Genomic DNA, 25,818 nt, shown 5'->3' with positions numbered 1-25,818 from the left:
GTAATGATATAGCACAGATCACGGGTTTTGGGGTTGGGGAGCTTCCATTTCGATATCTCGGGGTCCCATTAGCCGCAAGACAATTGAAAACTTCTGAGTACAGTGTCTTGGTTGACTCCATTGCAATGAAGGTTAGTGCTTGGCCCCGTCATTCTCTATCAAATGCAGGCAAAGTTGAATTGATTCGATCTGTTATTCAAGGAATTGAGTGTTTTTGGATGTCAATCTTCCCAATCTCGAATTCTGTTATTAATACAGTGGACTCAATTTGTCGCAAATTCATTTGGCCGACTAAACACCCTCCAATTGCTTGGCAAGAGTTGTGCAAACCGTTGATGGATGGAGGGCTTGGGTTGAAAAACTTGAAAATGTGGAACCGTGCTTTGCTTGCAAAAACGTTATGGAAAATACATTCTAAACAAGACAGCGTTTGGATAAGATGGGTCAATCATGTGTACAGCTGCTTCGGGGGAGTATGGAATTGGCATTGGCACAAAGAGCAATCTGGTTTGATTAAACGGATTATTGAGATTCGGGATGAGTTGATATGCAAGTATGGCTCCAAAGAGACGGCTGCTGCACAGCTGGATTCTTGGTTTCACAATAAGGGAGGAGTATCACGTGCTTATGAATTCTTCGCACAGAAAAATGGAAATTGGCCATGGAAACCACTTTTATCAAAACACTACATTCTCCCCAAGCACCGATTTGTGATGTGGCTGTTGGCTCACAGAAAACTACTCACTAGAGACAGATTGGGGCATCTTCAAGATAGTAAATGTGTTCTTTGTTTGCAGGAAGACGAATCTAATCTTCATCTATTTTTTCAATGTCGTATTACAATTCTTATTTGGGATGAAATTAGAAGATGGCTTGGAATGAGGAAGCTTATGGGATCACCATCAACTATCCTTCGTGCATTTAGGAGAACTTATAGAGGGAGCTCCACGCTAGCAAGGATGAGATTCACGGCTATGGCGGCTACGATTTACCATGTCTGGAACCTGCGAAATAGGGTAATGTTCGAAGATGAGAGCCCGAACGTTGACAGCATTGTGCGAAAAATACAGATACTTACATACCGATGTGTACCGGAAGCTATGGATATAATGACTTCTTCATTGACTAATACACATTACTAGGGATTATGTTGAATTACTTTGATGCTTAGTGTATATTGTATGATGTTTCGCATTTGATACATTGATCCTGGGTTGCCCAGTGTACTTGTACCTAACCTTTTTACCTTTTAAATGAATTTACGTTCATTAAAAAAAAAAGAAAAAAAAAAGAGAATAGAACGAATTATATATTAAAAGAAGCTCTACAAATGATCGTATATCATTATTTTATGATGATGTCGTAGTTGTTATTTTTAATTGCACACTGAGTACATTTACGGGCTAACAAAACAACCAACAAACCACACTAGCTAGGGTAAACTGAACTGAGCAAATCATGTGTGACATGATCACGTTATAATGTGCTAGTAGAAGAATCGAACATATGATCATTGGTCAAACACTTACATACTCTATTAGCTAGAATATCTGAAGGTGATACATCATTTCTATTATCCTAAATATTGATTTATCATCTTTATATTAAATATAATTCATCATATCATTTCACGAAAAAATCGGTAAGTACATGATATATATAGTAACATATTTAATAAAATTATAACTATAATGACAAATGAAAACAAAATGAAGTAAAATATTTTAATACAATTATTTGTTGAATGAAAAATTTGGATGACTGCAAAAATGCTTATAGCTACATGTTACAAAATATAAAAAATGAAATCACATAATTTGATAGGTTTCATAATAGTATAATTGTAATTATAAACTAATAATACTTATGTGTGTGTTTGTGGAACCTTAAATAAATAAACTAATTAATATATATATATATATATATATATATATAAGGGAAAGAAAAATCTAAAGGCAACCAGTTGTGGCTCCGAATGAGACACCCAATCTGGTAAAAAACCAAAGGCTCACAGATTCACACTGGAACTCCTATAGTCCGTCCACTTAGGCTATGTTATATCAAATAAACTCCACAAAAATACTCCAACACAAGATTTCTTCTCCAAGAGGAATCAAGCAGTTGCTAGCTTATTGTTGTTGTTGTTCTTCTTCTTCAATGGCCTCCGGTTCAATTTGTAGTGCTTCTGCTTTTCTTGGAAGCTGGGGAATCTCCATCGCCGGGGAAGACCACGCCATCTTGCAGCCTAAGGCGTTTGCGGCCCATGTGAGAGTGGCGTCGCCGCCCTTTCGATTGCGGCCAATGATGAGGAATGTGAATGAAGGGAAGGGCCTGTTTGCTCCAATAGTCGTGGTGGCGCGTAACGTTATCGGGAAGAAGAGGTTCAATCAGCTTAGAGGCAAAGCCATTGCTCTACACTCGCAGGTACTCCAAATTAAAAACGTATTTTTCTGGCTTAAAAAGTTGGTATTTGAAGAAATTCAGACTTGAATTATCTGGTGTAAAAAGTTATCATTATCAGTGTGCATTTAAAAATATTTTTATATCAACAGTTATATCAAAATTAAGAATTTTAAAGATTATTTTTATAAGATTTTTTATGATTAATTTTTCGATTAGATAAGTTTCTTTGTTATTTTAGAATTTACGATGTTTTGTAATAAATTTTTAGATTTTTTAATTAAATAATACCATTATGTCTGAATTAATAATTCTACATTCAATTCCTCTTTATCAGATACGGTAGATTATTATCAGGAGACTAAATTAAGATTATGTCTCTTGTGAAACGGTCTCACGAATCTTTATCTGTGAGACGGGTCAAACCTACCGATATTCACAATAAAAAGTAATATTCTTTAACATAAAAAGTAATATTTTTTCATGGATGATCCAAATAAGAGATTCGTCTCACAAAATACGACCCGTGAGACCGTCTCATACAAGTTTTTGCCCGGTATTAAAGTGTCTAGATGTATAATTCTAATATTTTTTTCCTGAATATCATTGCCTTATATGTATGTGCTTTAATCTATGCAAAACTGGGTTCAGCCACAATGGTTATTTTTGGTACAAAGTTCAGGTAATAACGGAGTTTTGCAAATCAATAGGAGCAGACGGAAAACAAAGGCAAGGATTGATTCGAACAGCCAAGAAAAATGGAGAAAAACTTGGGTTTCTTGCGTGATCATCATGATGTATATACATGCCTTTTTTTATGCGTATGTTTTAAATATTTCTTGGTATATACGTCGTCTCACGCTGTACTAATATAAGTAAATGATTCGTCCCTTCAAATGGTAAGTATATTTTAAACGTTGTGGTGATGAATTGCTCGACACATGAATTTAGACGATGAGTAAGTCCTTTGCGGTCGAATAGAATTTTCTAGAAATGACAATTTACCTTCGTACTTACCAATTATTTTTATCGATAAATTAAGATAGTATAACTGAAAAATGAGATGAATTAATGTACTTGGCATACTCAGGTGAAAATACAATAATCAATGGTTCATTTACACCAGAGACACTCATACAACTATATCAACTTTAAATGTATCATAAGAATATAGATTTTCTTCAAAAGAAATACATACTATTTAATTGTGAAAATTAGCATATCTAAATCAGGGGATTCTCATCAAAGAGCTAGGCGTTCCCGTACGCCAATGAAGTGCAGTAGAGGAGAAAGCCAAAGCCATAGCCTTCACAATCCGTGATGTGCCATGACATGCTTTCTTGAAGCACTTCGTCGCACCCCCATGATCGTCGTTGAAGTACTCGAACTTGTTTTTTCCTATGATGTGGTGCACATATCTAACGTTGGTTAGAAAAATATATTTGAATGAATTTATAATAAACTACAATTGACTTCTATAACGTCATAAGCTCACAATTTTCGTAAAAAATAAGAACGGATATGAAGTAATTCCTATATAAAAAAAAAAAAAAACAATTGTGTAGTCGCGCTAGTATGGGCCAAGACGTAACATTTTGTCTTCTTGTTTTGCTATCCAAGTTCATGCTTCGAATATTAATATTTTTAAATTCCTCTTGTTTTCTGAAGAGTCACTCGGTTTTTGTCACGACTTCTACTAACATTGACAACACATCATGTTTTTTTTCTGTAACTTATTTGTCTAATTTGAGTAAAAACTTGTGCAGTTTCTTGATGGTTTATAAAAAAATAGTTTTGTTTTCATCTTCAGTTTCCTCACTCTTATTTGGTTTAACCGATTAGATTCATTACTCATATTTAAACCATCCGTCCGTACCCAAAAATGGGAATGTGAAGCTCCATGAAGTTAAGACTCAAGTGATCAAGGCGAAAAATTATTTGCAGTTCATATCGAGTGACTCTCTGTTTTGAAATTTAATTGTCTTCTATAAAATTAAATACGCAACAAAATAATTATACATGTACCTGCAATCACCTGAAATGATACAATCCAACACTAGTAATTGGAGTTCGAATCTCTGCTGCAAATTTTCTTTTTAAGTCGTGCAAGCCTGCATCGGTGAGACTCGAATTCACGACAACTCCATCATTGGGATGATTGATTGATTCGCAAATACTAAGTTCAGCTACTTGTTGACCCTCTTGAGCGTGTTGACATATGTATAGCTAGAAAATAATACAAAAAGCTTTCGAAACCTGCAAATACAAAGACCCCAACAGTCACAGCAAGTAATATTGTATCTAAACCAGTAACCACAAACCAAAAATGGAAAGAAACAAGAAACAAGAAACAAGAAACAAGAAACACTACTCACTATCCATCCTTTTTTCCCAAAAATAATTAGATGTGAAATAATTTAGTACTAACCAAACCCATTGGCTTGAATGTTGCGCCATAGCAGAGTAGCTTTTAACGGGATCTTGGTTGTGCAAGCATTGATATTGTCCATTTTGTTGGCACCTGGAGAACAAGATGGATAACCAGATGTCGACTATTCCACTGTACTTGCGTGCTATGCCAATGCTTACCTGAAAATGATTTCGTAGTTACAGAGGGTTAAGGAAGTTCTTGTGCATTAATGTCAGGTCTTCACCATCTGACTCGGTAGTAAGATCAAGCAAGTGTAACTCACAAGTTTCCATACTTCAACATGTCTTCCTGAGGTGACTTGCAACAATTTTCTGCATTACAAGGAAAGGAAATCTATATCTATATACCTATAAAAGTGTGGATAATCTACAATGTTTTCTAATTGTGCATTGTCTATAATACCCTTCATGCAAAATTCAACAAAATAAATGACATAAATTGCTCACACCTTTTCCTCATCATTATTACTAAAATCTTTGTATGTGACCGTTGTATATTCATTATATAGAGCCTTATAAATAATATTCAAAAATTGCTGATAACCTTTCATTCAAAAATTGATGTTATCCTTTCATAATTGTCATTTAGAGCCTCTTAAGTGTCACCATTGGATTAAAGATTTTACTCACTTTGAATATTCTTTTAGCAATCATTATTACTTTTAAATTAAATAAAACGATTTGAATTGAAAATAAAATTATTTTTAATCAATTCAAATTGATTTAAAATTATAGTTTGACAAAATTGATTTAAAATTTTGATTAAAAATAATTTTATTTTCAATTAAATTTTTGTACAGTTGCTAAAATGAGAAAGAAATATATAGAAAATCAATCGATTTTTTCATTAGTTTTTTCCCACTAATATTGATAATAAATAAAAATAAATTGAATTACTAATTGTTTTAATTACTCTCATAGATTCTATTTTATTAAAATCTCCTCGTATTTATATATTATCAAATATTACTCAATCATAACAATAATGACATGACATTTTATTTGTATTTGTAGAGTTATTTACATACAAGTATATTATGAAAATTATATTGACAAAAAGGTAATCAAACATTAAATAAAAAAATCAATAAACACTTAATTTGAACAAAAAAATATCTTGAACTTATTCACATATGTTATCACAATTGATATTTTTTCAGCTTATTTTTCTAAAAAAAAGCAATGACGGTATCTATTATATAAAGAAAAAAATTATAGTCAAATGGTACATAGATAAAATTATTATGAAATTGTTTTAAAAATGACACAAATGAGTCAAAAAGGAGTGAGAGCAAGATATTCCTACAAATAATTCTTAGTATAACGTTACCATAACTAAATTGGAAGTTATGTTGGTGTAGAGTAAGTCTCTTGTGAGACGATCTCACGAATTTTATCTGTGAGACAGGTCAATCCTACCGATATTTACAAAAAAAAAGTAACACTCTTAGTATACAAAGTAATATTTTATTCATGGATGACCCAAATAAGATATTCGATCAACGAAATTGATCTGTGAGATCATCTCACAAGAGATTTTGTGGTTGGTGTAATGAGAATTACCAGTTATGCAAATAATATATACAAATTAGAATTTAAATGAGAGGGAGAAAATAATCTATAATTAATTTTCTATATTTTATGTTAAAATTCTAAATTTCTATCTTTGTGATGCCTTTGAATTTGTATAGAGAAATATATAATTGTATCTATTTACAATTGTAAAACAATTAAGTTAAGACAATTATATCACTTAAATTAATATGATATAATAAATTTTAAAATATGAAAAAAAAATTAAACCATTATAAATATGACATTATCATCATTCATCTGGCACCTCTAAAATATTTGTTATTATCATGAGTCGCGATTTGACCATCCTGATTAATAATTAATAAGAATTGATTATCCATTGTTATTACTATCTCATTATTATTTATTATCTCATGCATCACCATTTTGTGATGTTGAATTTAATTGTTTTTAATTAACAAAAAAAGAAGAAAAATTTGAAGAAGTTAGGCACGATATTAATCTAATTTATTGATAACCTTATGATAATAATAAATTGAATTGAAAAATATTATTATATTTAAGTAATTATAATTTATTCCAATTCAAATTTATTAACTTTTTAATGTCCAATATATATAGAATTCATTAGTAATGTACATGATTTTACTTTTCAAATGATAATAAGAAACATCTTAAAATATAAATATATAGTGAAAACGAATTCAAATTTTCTGTTAATAGTTTCGAACCTTAGCAAATGTATCTATTACATCACTGCTTTAAGCAAATATATCTAGGGCAAAGAAGGGGTTAGGGATGACAACTTTCTCCACAGGTTTGGGACCCTGCGGGGAAAACCCGAAATAGGGATGAGATCCCCGATTTTTTTGGGTTGGGGTTCGGGATCGGGTATTTTTTAAAATCTCCGAAGTAGTTCGGAATGAATACGAGCTTACTATCCCCATCTCCGAACTTACCCCGCCCCGCCCCATTGTCATCCTTAGAAGGGGTGAATGGAGTATTTATTTACTTTATTTTCAATTCTTGTGTTTAAATATATTAATTTTTTTTTCTCAAAATACAATTTGTGTCCATAAGCTTTCTTTAGCTAATGTAACGTTTTATTATTATTTTATATAATTTTTTGACTAACAAGATATAGGTTTTTGAAAAAATTCGAATTTACGATATTTACGTTAGAATATAACTTAAAATGAAAAATTGTTGTCACATGTTTTTAATTACTCCAAAATTATAAGTAAGTACTATTTTAGATTTTCAAGATGTAATTTTTACATTTTAGGAACATATTTATCAATTAATTGATGTAATGAGTAGATAAATATCAACATCATATACTAAAATGTTTTCTTCCACTTTTATATTGCTTAATTGATTAAAATATATTCATATAATTCTATGTACACTCTTATATTGCTTAATCAATTCAAATTTTTTCATATCATTGTATTTGTATTGTTATATTGATCTATCTTTTTTCGAACGAAATGTTGTTTGATGGATTGGATCACTATGCAAAGATTAAAAATATTTTTATTATTAATTTATTCTTTAGTTATTTAGAATATGGGTTCACGTGCGAATGCACGTGCTTTTATGCTAGTAACTTAAAAATGTGTGGAACCAGAATATATAAGTGTGGATTTACCAGCTATTCTTGCAACTAATTTGACAGGGATTAGTGCTTAGGATAGCTTTACATATTCGAACTGAACAAAAATTATCAAGCAAATTGATACAATCCATAATAAAAAAAATAATGCCACGTATTTTCGGTTCTGCTCACATGCATAAAAACTGATTAAACAGTTGCTCTCGTGTAATTAATTTCTACTAATTAGCTTTCCAACAGAATGTTTCAAGTCATAATGCTGTGAAATATTTATATTTTGCTGACAAATATACAAGTTCCATGGGAGAAGAACTTGTGAGTTCCAATCAAACTTACCGTACTCCTTGATGCACGTCACGGTGGTTGCAATGACCAGAGACACCATAATCATCAAAAGTAATGATCTAGAAACAAAGAGTTGAGAGCTGTTATGGAACATACGGTAAAAAATTCGAGTCACAAGCAATATGTGAAAAAGGAGATAGACATCAAAGACCCAAAAATGAAGTGTGCGATTTAATAGGAGCTGTAGACTGTACTGCTGCACAAATTATTGAATGGTGAAAACAAATCTGACCAAGTCAATAGAATGTGCACGAGTTTCCTCATCAATAATATTTGCTAAAAGATTCCAGTTCCACATTTTACCAAAGCCGTCCTAATCACAAGAAGGTTATGTCAGATATACACCAAGAAACATGGTGCAGATGATGCATGTCAACTAATTAGAGCATTCAGAAGAACCTGCAAATCTGGATGGTCTACAATCTTAACTTGCTGAACTGGAATCTGCATGAAGATATTGAAATCAATGAGAATGTTAATTGGGAACAACATGAAGTTTACAGACCATTATAATAGTACATAAGGAAATCACACTCATGTGCTACAAATCCCGCCAAAGCTAAGGGTGTGTGGCACTTTGTGTAGAGATTATAAACATCAAGTCAAAGATAACATCACCCTGAGTATGGCAGAGGCAAGATAAAGTTCTTCTTTTCTAATGTTTCCCTTGCCCTCAACATCACCTAAAACAGAAGCAAGTATACTCTGAATATATACAAAACATCAGTTCTTAGGGAAAAATCCAAATCCAGAAGTAACAAATTAGTTAATAAACGTAAAAACAATGTCACATTTAGGTGGACCACCTTTCTAAAAAAGCATACTCCATATGATGTGGTTTTGAAGATAAATAATATTTTTTCTTTCAAAAAAAGTTGAAATTTTTTAAGTATTCTTCGCAAAAAGAGTTTTTTTTTTTTTTAAAAAAAAGAGAAAATCAAACAAAAAAAATTTGAAAATTGGGTATACTCAGGTGAATAAACAATATACCAAAATGTTTCGTCCAATTAAGCAAAAGCATTACCAGTTGACATGCAAAGCACATGCAGATTATGCCCCTCTGAAATCAGGTAATTGATTGTGGGGGCAAAGAACCTGCAGAAGCACAGTTCAATTCGTTTAAAACCTTGATGTTGCCAACAATTGGCTCAACTCTATCCAATAGCTCAACTATTTCACAAGTATTTTCAGTAAAAGAGCATTCTTTAAATTTCAAAACCCAGAATTGTGGTATGTTTGGTAAGTGATGTTTTGAATTTTTATGATTTTGAATGTCGAAAATTTCCAGGGAACGATATAGAGAAATAATGGTATAAATCGAGGTCTAGCGTCAAGGAATTTTCCATCTTTAACTATTTCAACAATTTGCTTTTAGTTACTGATAAGGACTTTTTTATTGAATCTAAAAGACAATTACCAGAATTTTAATAGAAAATTTAAAAAATGTTTTCCTCCTATAGATGCATATATGAAATCCATTGAGAAAGCACCATTAGCAGACATGGTTTCTGGAACACAGTGAAACCAAAATAAACTCCAGTAAAAAAGCTCATAGATAGATCAAGGCCCAAAATAAAAAAATTGAATAAAATTCTGGAACTCATGTTCAGACATCATTATTAGCATACTCTTTGAAGAAAATTAGTCAATAAGCAGCGTGTTACATTAAAAATGTATTTCTTTTTTAATAGACTAATAACTTATCTAAATCTAAAATAGATAGATAGATCAAAGAATAGAAGTAGTAAATCCATTACTTTTTCACTGGATGGATTAAATAATGATGCGAGTTAAATTTTATGAAAAGTTTGCTGATAAGAAATTACAACATTACATAGATTCATCATCAGGGTGTGCGATAACCAGCAAAACATTTCTTCTTCGAATAACACCACCTGCCATCAAAGAACATTTTATGCAGCACAATTATCAGAAAACATGGTTCTGGACATTGAATATGACCATGTTTGTGCTTGGATGTACAGACATGAGAACTATAATTACCATCGTTTAAAAATGTAACCTTCGAGGCGAAAAGGGTTCCGTGCAAAATTTTGCAAAGAGAAGCAACCCAGAGCACAAGTATCGATGATAGAATCACCAACCACGCCATGTACAACTCCTCACTGAAAAACTAGACAAGACACAGTAGCATTTTGTCACAGAAACGTATTTTTGAACAAGGAAGACACACACTTCAGTAACTATCCACTGAGCTATATTGCCCGAAATTATATAGACATAAAAAATCCGTCAATAACGTAAAAAATTCAAGCTTGGAAAGAGTGGAAATGGATACAAATTGAGACGATAATAACAAATTATTTTCTTTTCCTTTATATAAATTTTCCTTGGATCTTGGAGCCTCTGCAGTCTGCAACCTTTCATCATATTCCAATGCACATTAGCTTTAAACATTTAAGTCGTTTAAAAATCTCTGAACCCAATTAAATTCAGAGCCATTGACGAATCGTGAAGAGTTGAAAAATAACATTCATTGAAGAAATTAAGATACGTTCTTAAACCCAGGATTACTACGTACAATACCGTTGTGGAGAAGGATGAAAACCAGGGAATTATTGTCTTCGAGCGATAATTTCTAAATAAAAAATCTCATTCAGCATGGAAAATTGACTGTGAAAACTTCTGAAGTAAAAGGAGACGTAACTTGTAACTGTTCTTTTCTTGCGTAGCAACCTGAAGCGATGCAGAAAGCAAATCAGGCAATCATGATTCACAGAGGTTGGGCATACGCCCGGGTACGAACATCTCGGGTTGTCATTCGGGCTCGAACCCGATCCGATATCGGGATAGCTTCGGGTAATTTCTGATATTGAATTTGATAACTGAAAACGAACATGATCATACAATTTCCGGTTCGGGTATTCCACCTCTAAACATATGGCCCGATATAAGAAAAGTATTCGGCCCATCATATGAAACCTTTTGTCGACCCATTGAAAAATAAATATGTTGATAGTTAATTTAAATTGTTTACATAATTTGATGATAAGTGAGTATGCATACATATATATATTGGTACTGCACATTTTACAAAATAAGTATTAAAAATTAAATAATTCATATCGATAATAAGTAAGAAAATATCTATGACATGATGACATTATCTTTTCCTATATGTTTTGGTTAATTAGAGGTTATCATGAAACTACATCCAATTGTTGACATTCATTCTCATATATGATATTCACAAAAAAGGATAAATCTCACATAGAGAAGACTATGTGCTTATAAAGATGGAATGACATCTCTATTAGTATGAGGTATTTTGAGTAAAGTCAAAAAGCAAATTCATAAGGTCTTAAGCTTAAAATGAACAATATCATACTATTATAGATATATATGACTTCCATGACATAACAAGTAACGCCATATGTAGGAAACATAATCATGGTCTAGGTCGATCCATGTGTGTGGATTCCTCATATATTTAAACGAATCAGATGAGGACTCTCAATAAATCTGTGATGAGATCGGTGCAGGCAATGCTCCAAGTATTATCTCGAGGATGGACAGACGTGATTGAGGGGATATCTGGACCATGAGAAGAATTGTGGTCTTTTGTTTGAGGAGAGGATTATGATTGTTGAGAATACAACTAAAGTCTCATATTGGAAATATAAGTGGATGACCATGAGTTAATCAGATGTAAGAATATCTCTATTGGTACGAGACATTTTGGATAAAGACCAAAAGCAAAGCAAATCCATGAAAGCTTGAGCTCAAAGTATACATTATCATACTATTATGAATATATGTGACTCCCATAACATAACAAGAATAATTACTAATAGTTGGATATACCATGGATGGATATGATACCAAAGGATAGATTGAACTCAACTCATATCTTATAGTACAGTACGGATAATAAAAGAGATATACCGCAATTTAAAAATAATCACACAATTTCCTTTGGACATTAATATTTAATGAAATCAAATCGACATAAGAAAAACGAATTAATATGATGGAGAGAAGCAAAACAACTTGTAATATCGAAATAGAGAAACCATTGTATGACATGAATCATACTTGATTTAGTGCCATGAACAATTTTCAGGACATTCGAGAAAAAATTTGGACCAATTTGTGAGAAAATTTTAATTGTCCTAAATATATTGTTTTTCCTCAACAATTTAATCGTAATTTATAAATAAAACAATAGCCTTTTAAAATGTTGATTCGAATTAAAATTATGTGGAAATTATATTCAATTTAGAGTTTTGACCCCCTTCCATTTTTTATAGAAGGGGTCAATAATAATGATTTTAATAAAATTTTCAATATCAAAATAAATATTATTGAAATAAGAGGGGTCAATGCAATTGGATCCTTCAATCCTTTATTCGTATCATCCGGAAAGAGTTGACCAACAGGTGACGTACAACCAAGAGATGCATTAATTCGGAAGCTTCCTAAAGCAATATTCTAATTTTCTCGATGTGTTTCCCACTTTCTGAAATCGAGAATCAATAATTCAAGATGGCTTGTCTATCCATCACAGCCCATAAAATGTCAATAATTTGGAAATTCGTAAAATATTTATTCAATTTGATTTGTTTACAACATATGTTAACTGAATAAGATGTATTTTACTGAATCGCTATCATTTACTCATTAATTAAAAATATTAATATATGAACTTTTTAGTTCTCATTCAACAACATAAGTATGCAAATTTAATAATTTTAACGTTGACAATTAATTGAACATTTAAATTATATAATAGTTTAATAACACAAGTAAAAAATAAAGGGGAAGTCAGATCTATAATAAATATACGTGTCAAAAAAAAAAAAAAAAATTTTGCTAGTGTTAGGACGAGCTGAGTTCCATACCCTCATCGCCCTTGGGAGTGACTTTGGCCGAGCTGAGCCCATAGTAGCGCAAGAGGTCCTCAGCTAGAAGGGTGGGGGTATGGAAACACCGACCCCGGATGGCCCCGAAGGGCCCCAGAAAAGCCTCACTCTTACGGAAGCCCGAGATGGGACAGGGGAGCTCAGGGAGAGCAACCCTCCATTGGGAACAGATGTCCCACTGATCGGAGGGTTGAACAAAGAAGAAGTGGTTCTTCCAATATTTGTTAAAACTCGGGGCCCCCTCAAAGAACTGACAGTTTGGCCGAGCTGAGAAGTAGAAGGGACCCTCTTCTGACCTCTTAGGGAGGTAGAAGTGGGAGAAGGAAATAGGGTCAACTTCGAAACCTAAGGCTTTGAAAAGAACTACATAATTACACAAGGTATGGAAGGCGTTGGGGGTAAACTGGCCGAGGTGAATTTGGTAGAATTGGCTGAGCTTTTGGAAGAAAGGGAGGGTAGAGGGAATCGAAGTCCACCCTCTAGTTGGTGAGCTGACGTTACAAACCAGAGGCTCGTGGTTGCGTGAGCTTTCGGTGGCCAAGCTTTCGGTGGCCCTTGGCTATACTGAGCTTAGAAGTTTTTAGGCTGTGCTGATCTTTCGTGATAACGTGCTGGTTGTCCTGATGTGAGGGGCAAAACCTCTAGCCGAGCTGAGTCTTTGGCTTCTTTGACTGTCCTGGGCTGTCAGATGAATTTCCTAACTGAACCGTTCTGCTAGGTAAGGACCCGCGGTCCCTAGCCACATTGGATTAGTCATTCTATGACCTGTTCTGAGCTTTGTGAAGGGCTGAGGCGTGTCATTTTTAGCCCTGTAGGCTCCCGACATAAATATGAGAGAGTAATGTGCGTGTTGAGAGAATGTGAATATATGAATGAATTAAAACAATGAACGGAACCTGGTATTTATAGGAGAACAACAGCGTCGGAGGGGCTACGCCGGAACAACCTTCCGGCCCCCTTCTAACACTCTTGTTTGTGTTTCTTGATTTCGAGGTGTCCGACGGAACTGCTGATATGGGAGGTCGGCTGGGATGACCTCCTCCGCTCTTCTGAGTACTGGGCTTCCAACGAAATGGGCCATCGAGAGTGGGCCGAGCCCATCCTCCATCCGGGGGTATCACGAGTCCCCCCCTCAAGTCGAGCTGAGGTTGAAAACCAGAAGCTCGTAGTTGTATGAGCTCTCGGTGGCCTATGATTACTTTGAGCTCAAAACCATTGAACCGTGCTGAGATTAAGATGACCGAGTGACTGGGTGAGCTGATGTTACAAACCAGAGGCTCGTGGTTGCGTGAGCTTTCGGTGGCCCTTGGCTATACTGAGCTTAGAAGTTTTTAGGCTGTGCTGATCTTTCGTGATAACGTGCTGGTTGTCCTGATGTGAGGGGCAAAACCTCTAGCCGAGCTGAGTCTTTGGCTTCTTTGACTGTCATGGGCTGTCAGATGAATTTTCTAACTGAACCGTTCTGCTAGGTAAGGCTCTTTGCTGTGCTGAGTTGACATATTTCTGTTTGAGCTGAGCTGAGACCCGCGGTCCCTAGCCACATTGGATTAGTCATTCTATGACCTGTTCTGAGCTTTGTGAAGGGCTGAGGCGCGTCATTTTTAGCCCTTTAGGCTCCCGACCTAAATATGAACCGTCACTGCCACCTGTCAAGCCAACGGCTAGTTGCACGTTTCTCGAGAAGATCCAAGCCGTCCACGTCGCCCGAAATCGATGGTCCGATCTTCTCAAGGTCCCTCTATAAATACCATCCAAATCCCACTCGATCAAACTTTACATTTCGATCCCCTCACCTCGGCTCTGACCCCCCAAAGGAATTATCCTTTTCCTACTTATTCTAGCTCTCCCAATCCTCAATAGGTATTTTTATTATGGTCTCCCCCAATCGTTCTTCCCTGTCGACCTCCGAAGGGATCTTCCGAGAGGTGGATCAGTATGATCCCCACACGGAGGTCGTCTCGGGGTCAGGTGCGTGTCCCGAGGCTCCGGGGGTCAACCCCCGGTTTGTTACTGGTGATGATGGCGCAGCCCTGAACCAGCTCAGTCTCAGCCACCCCGTGGAGCCGATCAGGAAGTCTGATCCTTGGTTCGAGCTCCACCCTTCGTGGCTGGATGCCTCGGATGAGCCTCGCATCCGAGCTCTCTCTTATGCCCCCTCTGATTATAATTTTATATTCCCTCACTCCGAGGAGAGGGCGAACAACCCCCCTCCTGGCTATTACACTTTCTATCAGGACCAACTAGAGGGTGGACTTCGATTCCCTCTACCCCCTTTCTTCCAAAAGCTCAGCCAATTCTACCAAATTCACCTCGGCCAGTTTACCCCCAACGCCTTCCGTACCTTGTGTAATTATGTAGTTCTTTTCAAAGCCTTAGGTTTCGAAGTTGACCCTATTTCCTTCTCCCACTTCTACCTCCCTAAGAGGTCAGAAGAGGGTCCCTTCTACTTCTCAGCTCGGCCAAACTGTCAGTTCTTTGAGGGGGCCCCGAGTTCTAACAAATATTGGAAGAACCACTTCTTCTTTGTTCAACCCTCCGATCAGTGGGACATCTGTTCCCAATGGAGGGTTGCTCTCCCTGAGCTCCCCTGTCCCATCTCGGGCTTCCGTAAGAGTGAGGCTTTTCTGGGGCCCTTCGGGGCCATCCGGGGTCGGCGTTTCCATACCCCCACCCTTCTAGCTGAGGACCTCTTGCGCTACTATGGGCTCAGCTCGGCCAAAGTCACTCCCAAGGGCGATGAGGGTATGGAACTCAGCTCGTCCTAACACTAGCAAAAATTTTTTTTTTTTTTTTGACACGTATATTTAATATATATTATTTAATTTCTAAATAACATGCAATAAAAGCAAATTAAACTATGTATAAATCTACAACAAACTTGCAATCTGACCGTGGAAGACGCCGGAGCACTATGCATGCGCAAAAAAATCAACTGGAAAATGACCTGCACTACAAGCTAACAAAATTCATGATCTTAACCAACACTCAGAAATTTACCAAGAATGGAGAAAAATGAACCGAATATGGCCATATTTATAGAAAATTTGCGACGGTTTTAGCGACGGTTTTATTAAAATCGTCGCAATTTTTAAATAACGACGGTTTTTACACCTAATTTTTTTGTAGTGTATGTTGCATAGAATGCATCCTTTGTCCAGAACAAAAGGTAAAATCGATCCCTAGTAGAGAAGAGATTCTGAGCCCCCAACAATAAGATAATAGCAAGCTTTGGTAGAATGTAACTTGTAAGGTCTCCACAGCACCGAACCCCATGACACGCAAGCTCTGTGGGGCTTGAATAATGGATATTGTTGATGTGCATCAAAAGAGGCCTCAGAAAACCAAGTAACATGTTGATTTTTGCATTAAACTTTCACAGAATTTCCTTTCAGGCTCTAATTCTTCAGTTCTTTCAAGTGTTTTGAATGTAACTTGTAGAATATAACCTATAAATTGTCCTTTTTCATCACACCTTCTAAATCCCTTACTATTCATGGTAGTACATTATATGTGTGTGTGTGTGTGTGTGTAGACACACACCACACACATATAATCGAGAGACTAGAGCTGTACCAAAAGCCATAACAAGTAATAATTATGCAAATCAAAGCGGAAGTCTGTTGCTTCCCAACAAATATGTTCCAACACAGAAGCACTTGTCTTATTCAACTCCAGTGAAGAATCCAAATTTTCATACCATCAATGGTTATATCATGCTCAGGGATGATGCCAGAATTTGTTGCTTTCTATCAAATATATTCCAACATTGATGAATTTTTTCATTCAACTCCAGTAAAAATATAAATTTATATAATCAATGCTTATACCATGCTCATGGAGAATCAGATTCCAATTATTCAGAATGATGTGAACTAAAGGGAATAAATTAAGTCAGGAGACATGGATGGAGGAATCTTCGGATATTGAAATAGTGACTCCATATTATATGTCCGAAGTCAATTTTGAAGTATATTTTCTAAAAATATTTAACGTTCACGCTTAAGTAATTTTCCGGATTTCTATGATAAAATTGCTTCACACCAAAATTGTCAGACAATAATAGCAAATTTCTTTAGCAGTTCTTACTTTTGTTATGATATTAAACGTTCACGCTTAAGTAACTTTCCAAAATGAAAATCATCTCATTTCATTTACAGAAAACTAATGAATTCAATGAAAAGTTAAAAATTCATCTAACGTAGACTAGAGCCTTGATGAACGTGTCCCAGTTATATGCGTATAAGAAAATATAGTACACCTTGTAAACACATATTAAACAGAAGTTTGGACACAAAAGAACTCGACTTCAAAAACATTTAAAGCAAGGTTTTTTCAAGTATTTTTGCATAATAGTGAAAATGAACGGTTTTTATTTTTAAACAGAAATTGAACTGAACCTCTAAAAGCAACATTTTAAGGACTGGTTTTTTTTACGCCTTTTTAAAGATTATGAGCCCTACCAAACATCACATTTTTCAAACAATAGTATACATAATTTTTTGAAACAGCTATCTATCCAAATGTTTTCTAAACAATAAATTTTTTTGGAAATAGCTTATCTATCCAAATGCACTCTAATATAATGTGGAAGAGGAAAAATTATCACCTTGTATACACAAGTTTTTTGAGAAGGGAAGAAAGCTTACAGCCTTACAACAAAATTTATGAAACAGGGTAGAAGAATAGTGCAATTATTTGTCCAATTGAACCTATTCCAAAATACATAAGTTAAGCTAAACTAAATCTTTAAAATTCTTTCTATCATTAAAGTTCTCTAACATTATGACACATTTTATATTTGGATTAATTTTTCAGAACCATAGATCTAATTCTAAAATAGAAAAAGCATTTATAAAGACAAGTCTAAGACCTTTGCAAGACCTCAGCTGTTAGTTTCAACCCCCCTGATATATACATTTTTAAATTCTAAGACGTATGTTTTTTCTAGTTATCATATATAATAATACATTTACAGCATAAATCTACGATACAAATAACTTGCAGGCATCCTCCTTATTCCAAAATAAGACATTACCTCAAAAGAATCGCCTTTTCTTCGTACTTCTATCTATTCATAAACAACTTCTGACTTTTGAATCCCGCCTTACAGTCTGACTGAGCACCCATAGCATGTGTAGGTTGAGCCTAACCTCACTAATTGACCGTGGTCATGCCGATTTTGCAACGGAGCTGAATCATTTTACCCCTCAAAGCTCTAACTCAATCTACGCAACTACCCATGTTACCAAGCACAAAACCATCCACTAGCATGTATTAACAATGAACATAGAGGGGGATATTACACTGAAACTCATCTTTCTATTTTTCGATTTTTCGATTCTGTTTGATATAGTTAACAAACTCACTCGGGATCCACATTTAATAATCTTATGGGAAATGGAAAGACGAGTTTCAGAATGAAGCTACTCCTACTCTTTAAGAAATCTGACGAACCTCAACAACATTTTCACCAAATTCCCTAGAAAGAGTAATTGGACGCGTGCTCCGCTCTTGAAGCTCCCAACAACACAACGCTCCAGTTAACAAGGTATAATAATAAAGTAATAAATAAACGAGTTTGTGGCAATTGAAGAATAGAGCAGGTAAAACGATGCAGGCACAAACTATAACACATCGTAGACATTTGGAAACAAAGGAATACATTGACAATGTCAGGAATACAAAAGAACTTCCTAATCAACAGTAAACAGAATGCTCACAAAAGCCACCAACATTATTATAAAAAGGGCATGATCGTTCATAGTTTGAAAGAAAACCTCCTCCGATCTGTTGCTGACGTCCACTTTTTGGCAGCTTTGCGCTGTTGCGTCGCGGCCACCGCCACCGTTTCCGCCGGAAATTTTACAAAGAGAACCAACCTCAGTCCTCGGCCGCTCAGAAAAGCCTGGGATATTTTTTTCCTTAAAATTTTATTAATTACTAGTTTGAGCATATTAAAATTTTCAATCTCATTAATGTAATTTTTTTATAAAATTTAATTATTTTCAATTCAAAAATATATAAATATTCTATTTTATTAAGATTGAGCACATGATAGTAACTACTTAAGAAGACACCAACATTTTTTTCCAATTTTACCCTTATGTGATACTAATATTACACTTTTTTTTTTGTTTTTTTTTTAAATTTCAACACACACTTTTATTTTTTATTTTTGTTATTCAAATAATTCAAATATCAATTTAGTCACTTCATAAATTGTCAAATTGCACTTTAGTCAATCGATAAAGATATAAAAAAATTGTACACACGCGATGCGTGTGCATAATAACTAGTGTCTATTAAATTGTGATCTATAATATAGATTTATATTTGATATATTAAGAAAAAAATATTCTTAACATACAAAAAATATATACCGATTAAAAAATTATTTCTCTCGTATTTTAAAATCTTTTCTTATTTTAAATTATTATTTTTCATAAATTTTCATAAACTAAATACAAGTTCTACTTATAATATACTTATCAATCAAAATATAACAAAAGGAATACATCCATTAAGAACTTATTTTCGACCACGTATATATCAATTTAACATTTTGATTGCTAAACCAATAGAAGAGTTATAAAATTCATAAAAACTCCTGTGAGATAGTGTAAATATAAGTAATGTTGATCCGTTTCACAAATAAAGATCTGTGTACTGTCTTCCAATATATCTTATTTGAATTGGTCTCATGTGAGACCGTCTCACGGATTAGAATCCGTGAGACAGGTCAGTCCTACCGATATTAACAATAAAAGTAATACTCTTAGCATAAAAAATAATACTTTTTCATGGATAACCCAAATAAAGATCCGTCTCACAAAATACGACCCGTGAAACCGTCTCACACAAATTTTTATCATCTTATTTTTACCGTAAAATTGATTGTGAGCCCAAAATTGTTATGTTGAACTGAAAATCCATAAAAAAAAAAAAAAAAAAAAAGACAACATAGTATAATATGATTTTGTCCATGAGATATATTTGTAAGTAGATTTAGAGAAAACCCATAAATTTAAATTCCCCCCATATCTACTTACTATAAAGCGGGAATAATTTACGTTTGGCCAATTTCCGTCCGGTCACAGGTGAGTCTCCTTACACGTGTCACGTGCACAACATCAGTACCCAAGGCCAAAAAGACGTGTACTGCGCTCTTTCTCCCACCTCGCCCTCTCTCTGCCGGTTACACTTTCCCTATCTCCTCTTCCTCTTTCATCTTTCCTTTGCTTCTTTCTTACCCGCATTTCAGATATCAGCTTCCGAAAAAGGCTCGGCGACGTGCGTTTTCCGAAACCTCCTTTCTCCAGCGCATTGGTTCCGACTCCACTGCGCTTCTTCTCCAGCTCCGCGACGCCACCTCTACCGTGCGCTTCCTCTACTTCTGCAGATCGGTTGGCTCCTTGCGACTCTTCGGTTCGATCTCTTCTCCTCCTTCTCTCGTGTGCCTTTTTTTTTGAGTTGTCTCCTACTTTATCATTCAGCTTCTTTACCCTTTCTCCATGTCGTTTATTTATGAGTTGCTTCTCTCTTTCCCTCATTTCAGAGATCGGCTTCCGAAAAAGGCTTGGCGACCTGCTTTCTCGGAACCTCCTTTCTCCAGCGCCTACGACTCCACTGTGTTTCTTCTCCAACGCCTTGCCATCACCTCTACTGTGTGCTTCCTCTACTTCTGCAGATCGATTGTCTCCTTGCGTCTCTTTGGTTCATTCTCTTCTCCTCCTCCTTTTGTGTGCCTTTCTTTTAGAGTTGTTTTCTCTCAAATCGCCCAGCTCCTTTACCCTTTTCCCATGTCTTTTATTTATGAGTAAATTACAATCTGTGCACATTTGTCTACCGTTGACGGGGCAAAAACCATTCATGTGTGCTAAAAAAAACAATTAAGCTGAAATCATGTTCTTCTTCCTACCAAATTTCAAATCAATATTTTATGTGCATGTGCTGCAACGTATGTATGAGCCCATGAAGCCATAACAGAGATGTTAAACTCCTGTACTACATTGTGGGCCCGGTCAAGGTTTGTTGGGAGAGTTAAGACTTCTTATCGCAAGCTCACCACTACCCAAAGTTGAATAATACTCTCCTCTGTTTTCATGTATGCCTTCTTCCTTTAGAATCATTCATGGGCACCGTACCACATCGTAGCTCATCCAAGGTTTATTAGGAGATATAAGCCTTCTTCCCACGAAACCACTGCTACCCATATTTGATTTAATTAAAAAATATTTCGTTGATTTGCAATGCAAGTGTGTTTATATTCTGTAGAGTATGTACTCATGCATGATTAATTGAGGGGAGAAAATAAAAAATTACGAACGTAGGATATTAGGCACAATATTTGCTTTCGGTGAAAAAATTACATGTTACATTACTCACGTAATCGAAAATGTTTATTTGTGGCTGATAAAAATTGAGTAATGTTGGGTTGCTGTAATTATTAGTTAACTTTATTGATTAGTAAACCAATTATTTGATTTTACTTTATATAAAAAATACATCGTGTAAAAAAATATTTTTATTCTATTGATATTCCTATGCATGATATATGCTGCACTAACGTTCACACTGCACAGTCGCACATCCTATAATTTATTTGAAGGTAATGACGCATTGCCACTCATCTAAGCGTTTCATTTGCTAGCATTTGGTTATTCCATAACGTGCATCCAACGAAAAGGATATAAGCATTACAATATATACAATATGCTCATTCTTCTTTGAAGTTTTCGTTTTCCATACAGGCGACAACTAGCCATGTTAGCTCCTTCTCCTTCTAAACCCTAGACTATTCCAGAATTACAGTTGCGAATTGGAAGGAAAGGAGGAGGGATTTGGTTGCAATGTTCGGTTTTAGCTTTTCTTGTTGATTTATTGATTATGGAGAGATCCGGTGAAAAAGATTCTACTGACTTCTCCGACACTTCAAGCAGCTCCATCTCTGGTTTGCGCTAAGCTTCCCAGCTTTTTTTTCCCTTATCTACAACGATCCTCTTTTTCTCTTTATCCATATCCATGTGATTTGTTATTTGAAAGAAGTCCCCTTTTAGGACTATTTTATGCATATGTTTGGTTTTGGTTTGAAGATAATTGGTTTTAAGCTTGCTGGATTTACTGCTGCAGTTTGCTGATCATGGATTGGTTTTTGATTATTTGTGGTGCAGATAGCGCGCTGTTTGATGTGTCCAAGTATGCCTTTTTTGGAAACGCTGTAGTCGTTGATGTGGAAATAGGGGGTTTGGAAGATGAGGAAGCTGGTGTTCCAGTGATTGGTGGTGGATTTGGTGGTGATGTGGAGTTGCACGAGTATCATTTTTTTGATAAAGATGAGGTGAATGAAATAGATGCATATTATTTGTATGGACTGAAGGATTTTAGCCATTCATAGATTTGGATTTCATTCTCGGTGTTCGGCATGTGAAGAATTTCGTGTTTAGAAACTCTAAAGACGTATGCAATCATATATATTCTGTACTAAGGTCGTCTTGATTTTGCACATGCTACACTAAATCAATAGCTTGCGGCTGATCACTTCATTTTTCTAACATCACGCCATACTGCAGATGCATAATTTATTAATTAACTGACTATCCCACGCTTTCTCCTTGCTGCTAGAATTACAGGCAGAGTAAGCCATTCATTTGATCCTTGGTATTGATCTCACATAAATTTCACAATCTATTCAATAACGGCTAGCCTTTCGTCCTCGACTCTTATACACTTTTCATCATCTTGATGTGTTGCATTTGTATGCATGGATGCTATATTTTGCGCTAATATTTGTGATAGTGTTTGTTGTGGCAGTTATTTGCGCTGAGTGATTGGTTACTGATTGAACTTTATTTACATTTCCCAGGGATCAGGATTTGGATCATTATCTGATATGGATGATTTGGCTACTACATTTGCCAAAGTTAGCTGCCTTATAACCAAAATTTGTCAAGCCAAATAAGAAACTAAAATTGCAGGAGAGGTGCATGTGTGTATTGGATCTTCTCTCTGTTTTTTTTTTTTGTGCATGCACATAAATTTGTAACTCCGTATCTTTTTCGAATATTGAGAACCATGAGTGTGACTAAAGAAAAGAAAACAACCATAGAACAGGATGATTGAGAAACTCCTGTCTGGTTGAATTTGACTAGACAGTAAATGCATCGGGCATTGTCAAAGTCAAAAAGGTATATTTTTGGGTAAGCAAAATCAAAAGAAAACCATGGATTACCGAAATCACTCTACAGATAAATCTGGTAAAAAATTTTTATTGAAAAGTACCTTCAGTGAAACTGAAAATTGAAGAAACTTCCTTTTTAATTGTTTTGTCTATGCATATTATTGCTTGTGCTGTTTTTTCATTTGCCTCAGTTATATTTTCACAGTTGAACAAAGTAGTTTCTGGACCAAGACACCCTGGAGTTATCAGTGATCGGGGATCTGGATCTGGAATCCGGATCATTTTCAAGTGTAGGTTAGTTCTTGTCTATTTCTTTATTGTAGATTACTTGCCATTTTCTTTACTGCAGATTACTTGCCATTTTTATTTCAATTTATTTAACTTAAATATAAGTTGCAATATGAGCCATTAAACAATCAATAAGAGCACAAAAAAATTTAGGTTAATCAAAGAAATTTGAAAAAATGTTAATGTAGACATGATTTCAATATGTTTTAACTTCTTTTTTTTTTGAATTTAGTTGATGGATTTATGAATTTTGAAACTTAAGGTTTTTTATGACATATAAACATGAGAGTTAATATTAATTTATAAGACAGCTGAATAAAAAAGATAACAATGATGTCTAATAAAAGAGATAAAAGTATATGAATAAAAATTGTTTGGAGCTCATATTAATCTAAAGTTTTTAATACGTTTACGCACATGTATAACGACTAAGCATTTTCGATGACATAAGATAAATATTTTATTATTCATTTAATGTACATGGTTGTTTTGATGAAGTTCGTTGGTATTTAGGATTGTCTCAATGCCTGTTGCATAGTTTAGTAGGAGCAATATTTTTGATTTCATGTTCGGCATTTTTCGTAGGATGTCCTATATTGGACTTGAGTAAACGCTTCCATTTAGTTATTTCACATCTTTCTGAAATAGATAGTTATATTGTTCATATTCAATACATGTATAGTAAAGATTGTTTTCTACTGAACTTGGTTCACATACTGAATTTGTAGTTAGCAAAGGATGGATATCGAAAATTTATAACATAACAAGTATGTTAAGCGTTAGGTAATAAAGCATGTTAGGTAATAAAGCATATAAGTATGTACGGGGTAAGAGAAATTGCAAACAACATCCATTGTGAACATTACATGAACTAAAGTTGGATTTTCCTTCCTTTTCTTTTGCCAGGAAAGCTGTGTGCAATGATAAATGCAAGCACGAATTTTCGCCCATGAACTATTTGTGTCAATGGATTAGTAAAAATTCTCTCGCTTTTCTTGAAACAAAAAATTGACACTCTTAATGCATCACTCAATTTAACGAAATTTTTTTTTGCCTCGGTTGTTTTGCTCACTTTAACATTCTTCCATTTGCTTTTATCTTGCTCTTGCTTGGGGTTTCTGATATCTTGGCATGCTTCCCTTTTGTTGTCCTTATTCCTTAGAGTTGCTTCATTTTTGGTTGGTCGGTATTTTTAAGTTTTACTAATCACTACAAAAAAAAAAAAGTTAGCGACGGTCAAAACCGTCGCTACAAGGGTATGGCGACGGTTTTAACGACGGTTTACATGTCTGTCACAGGAAGTCCCGTCGCCTTGTATAGCGACAGTTTCTAAATAACCGTCGTTACTATGGCGACGGTTTCTTTAAGAACACAGTCGCTTAGTGTAGCGACGGTTCAAATATACACCGTCGCTAACAAAAGCGACGGTTATAAACAAACCGTCGCTAAAATAAGCAACGGTTTTGCCAAACACTGTCGCTACAATAAGCGACGGTTTTGTCAAAAGCCGTCGCTCTAATAAGCAACGGTTTTGTCAAAACCGTCGCTTATTTGTGTTGAAAACCGCTATAACAAGCGACGTTTTTTTTAAAAAAAACCGTACATTCATGAAGCGACGGTATTTAATCCAAATACTACGCAAAATTTCATAAAAAAAATACTACGCAAAAATAAAATATTAGATTTTCTGTAAAAAAAAACACTTTTAAAAACCTGACGTGCACGAAGATATGCAGATCTACGTAACGTTGAAAGATCACACCGACGAGCAAATCTACAAAATTAATACGAAAAAATGTTAGTACAAAAAAAAAGAAACTTGAAAAAAATTGATATACCTTAAACTCCCAGAGAAAAAAGGCGCAAATCGCTGAAAAAATGTTCGCAAACCTCGGTATATATATAGAACCATAGCGACGGTTTTTACAAAAACCGTGGGCACTAGCGACGGTTAAGATTTAAACCGTCGCTATTGGCGACGGTTTTTTTAAAACCGTCGCCACTTTATCGACGACAGTTTAACAAAACCGTCGCTATTGGCGACGATTGCTTGGAAACCGTCGCCGATCAGGATCGACGACGGTTTAAGGAAAACCGTCGTTATTGGCGACGGTCGAAAAAGTCGTCGCCAAATTCAGCGCCTT

General features: G+C 34.9%; 3 protein-coding genes across 9 annotated transcripts; 2 read left to right on the top strand and 1 right to left on the bottom strand.

The window, feature by feature from the left end:
- The first annotated feature begins 1,970 nt into the window (after positions 1-1,970).
- Positions 1,971-3,525, top strand: LOC142527187 (protein PROTON GRADIENT REGULATION 5, chloroplastic-like). Its single transcript, XM_075631924.1, has 2 exons — positions 1,971-2,424; positions 3,083-3,525. Exons 1-2 carry the CDS (start codon positions 2,053-2,055, stop codon positions 3,185-3,187), a joined length of 477 nt encoding a protein of 158 aa, XP_075488039.1. The 5' UTR covers positions 1,971-2,052; the 3' UTR covers positions 3,188-3,525.
- Positions 3,526-4,300: 775 nt separating this feature from the next.
- On the bottom strand, positions 4,301-25,411 carry LOC142527185 (uncharacterized). Of its 7 annotated transcripts, XM_075631918.1 has the most exons (12): positions 10,995-11,114; positions 10,842-10,925; positions 10,331-10,460; positions 10,161-10,221; positions 9,351-9,421; positions 8,945-9,009; positions 8,726-8,770; positions 8,559-8,639; positions 8,318-8,385; positions 5,094-5,142; positions 4,829-4,989; positions 4,301-4,656 (listed from the first exon to the last, which is right to left on the bottom strand). In XM_075631918.1, exons 3-12 carry the CDS (start codon positions 10,437-10,439, stop codon positions 4,587-4,589), a joined length of 780 nt encoding a protein of 259 aa, XP_075488033.1. In that variant the 5' UTR covers positions 10,440-10,460; positions 10,842-10,925; positions 10,995-11,114; the 3' UTR covers positions 4,301-4,586. The 7 variants fall into 7 exon arrangements, with proteins under 7 accessions (XP_075488033.1, XP_075488037.1, XP_075488031.1 ...); XM_075631922.1 differs by lacking the exons at positions 10,842-10,925; positions 10,995-11,114 and adding an exon at positions 25,388-25,411; XM_075631916.1 differs by lacking the exons at positions 10,842-10,925; positions 10,995-11,114 and adding an exon at positions 18,987-19,146 and having other exon boundaries at positions 10,331-10,452.
- On the top strand, positions 19,842-24,471 carry LOC142526093 (uncharacterized). The gene is made up of 7 exons (XM_075630363.1): positions 19,842-19,870; positions 20,266-20,634; positions 20,765-20,922; positions 22,013-22,159; positions 22,380-22,546; positions 23,072-23,128; positions 23,592-24,471. The coding sequence occupies exons 1-7, from the start codon at positions 19,842-19,844 to the stop codon at positions 23,796-23,798; spliced, it is 1,134 nt and encodes a 377-aa protein (XP_075486478.1). The 3' UTR covers positions 23,799-24,471.
- Positions 25,412-25,818: the final 407 nt, after the last annotated feature.

The sequence above is a fragment of the Primulina tabacum genome, chromosome 15, assembly GCF_025594145.1.
Source record: "Primulina tabacum isolate GXHZ01 chromosome 15, ASM2559414v2, whole genome shotgun sequence".
In the NCBI taxonomy this organism is placed as follows: domain Eukaryota; kingdom Viridiplantae; phylum Streptophyta; class Magnoliopsida; order Lamiales; family Gesneriaceae; genus Primulina; species Primulina tabacum.
Note: the sequence above shows the minus strand (reverse complement) of the source record. Positions and strands in the feature narration are given on the sequence as shown.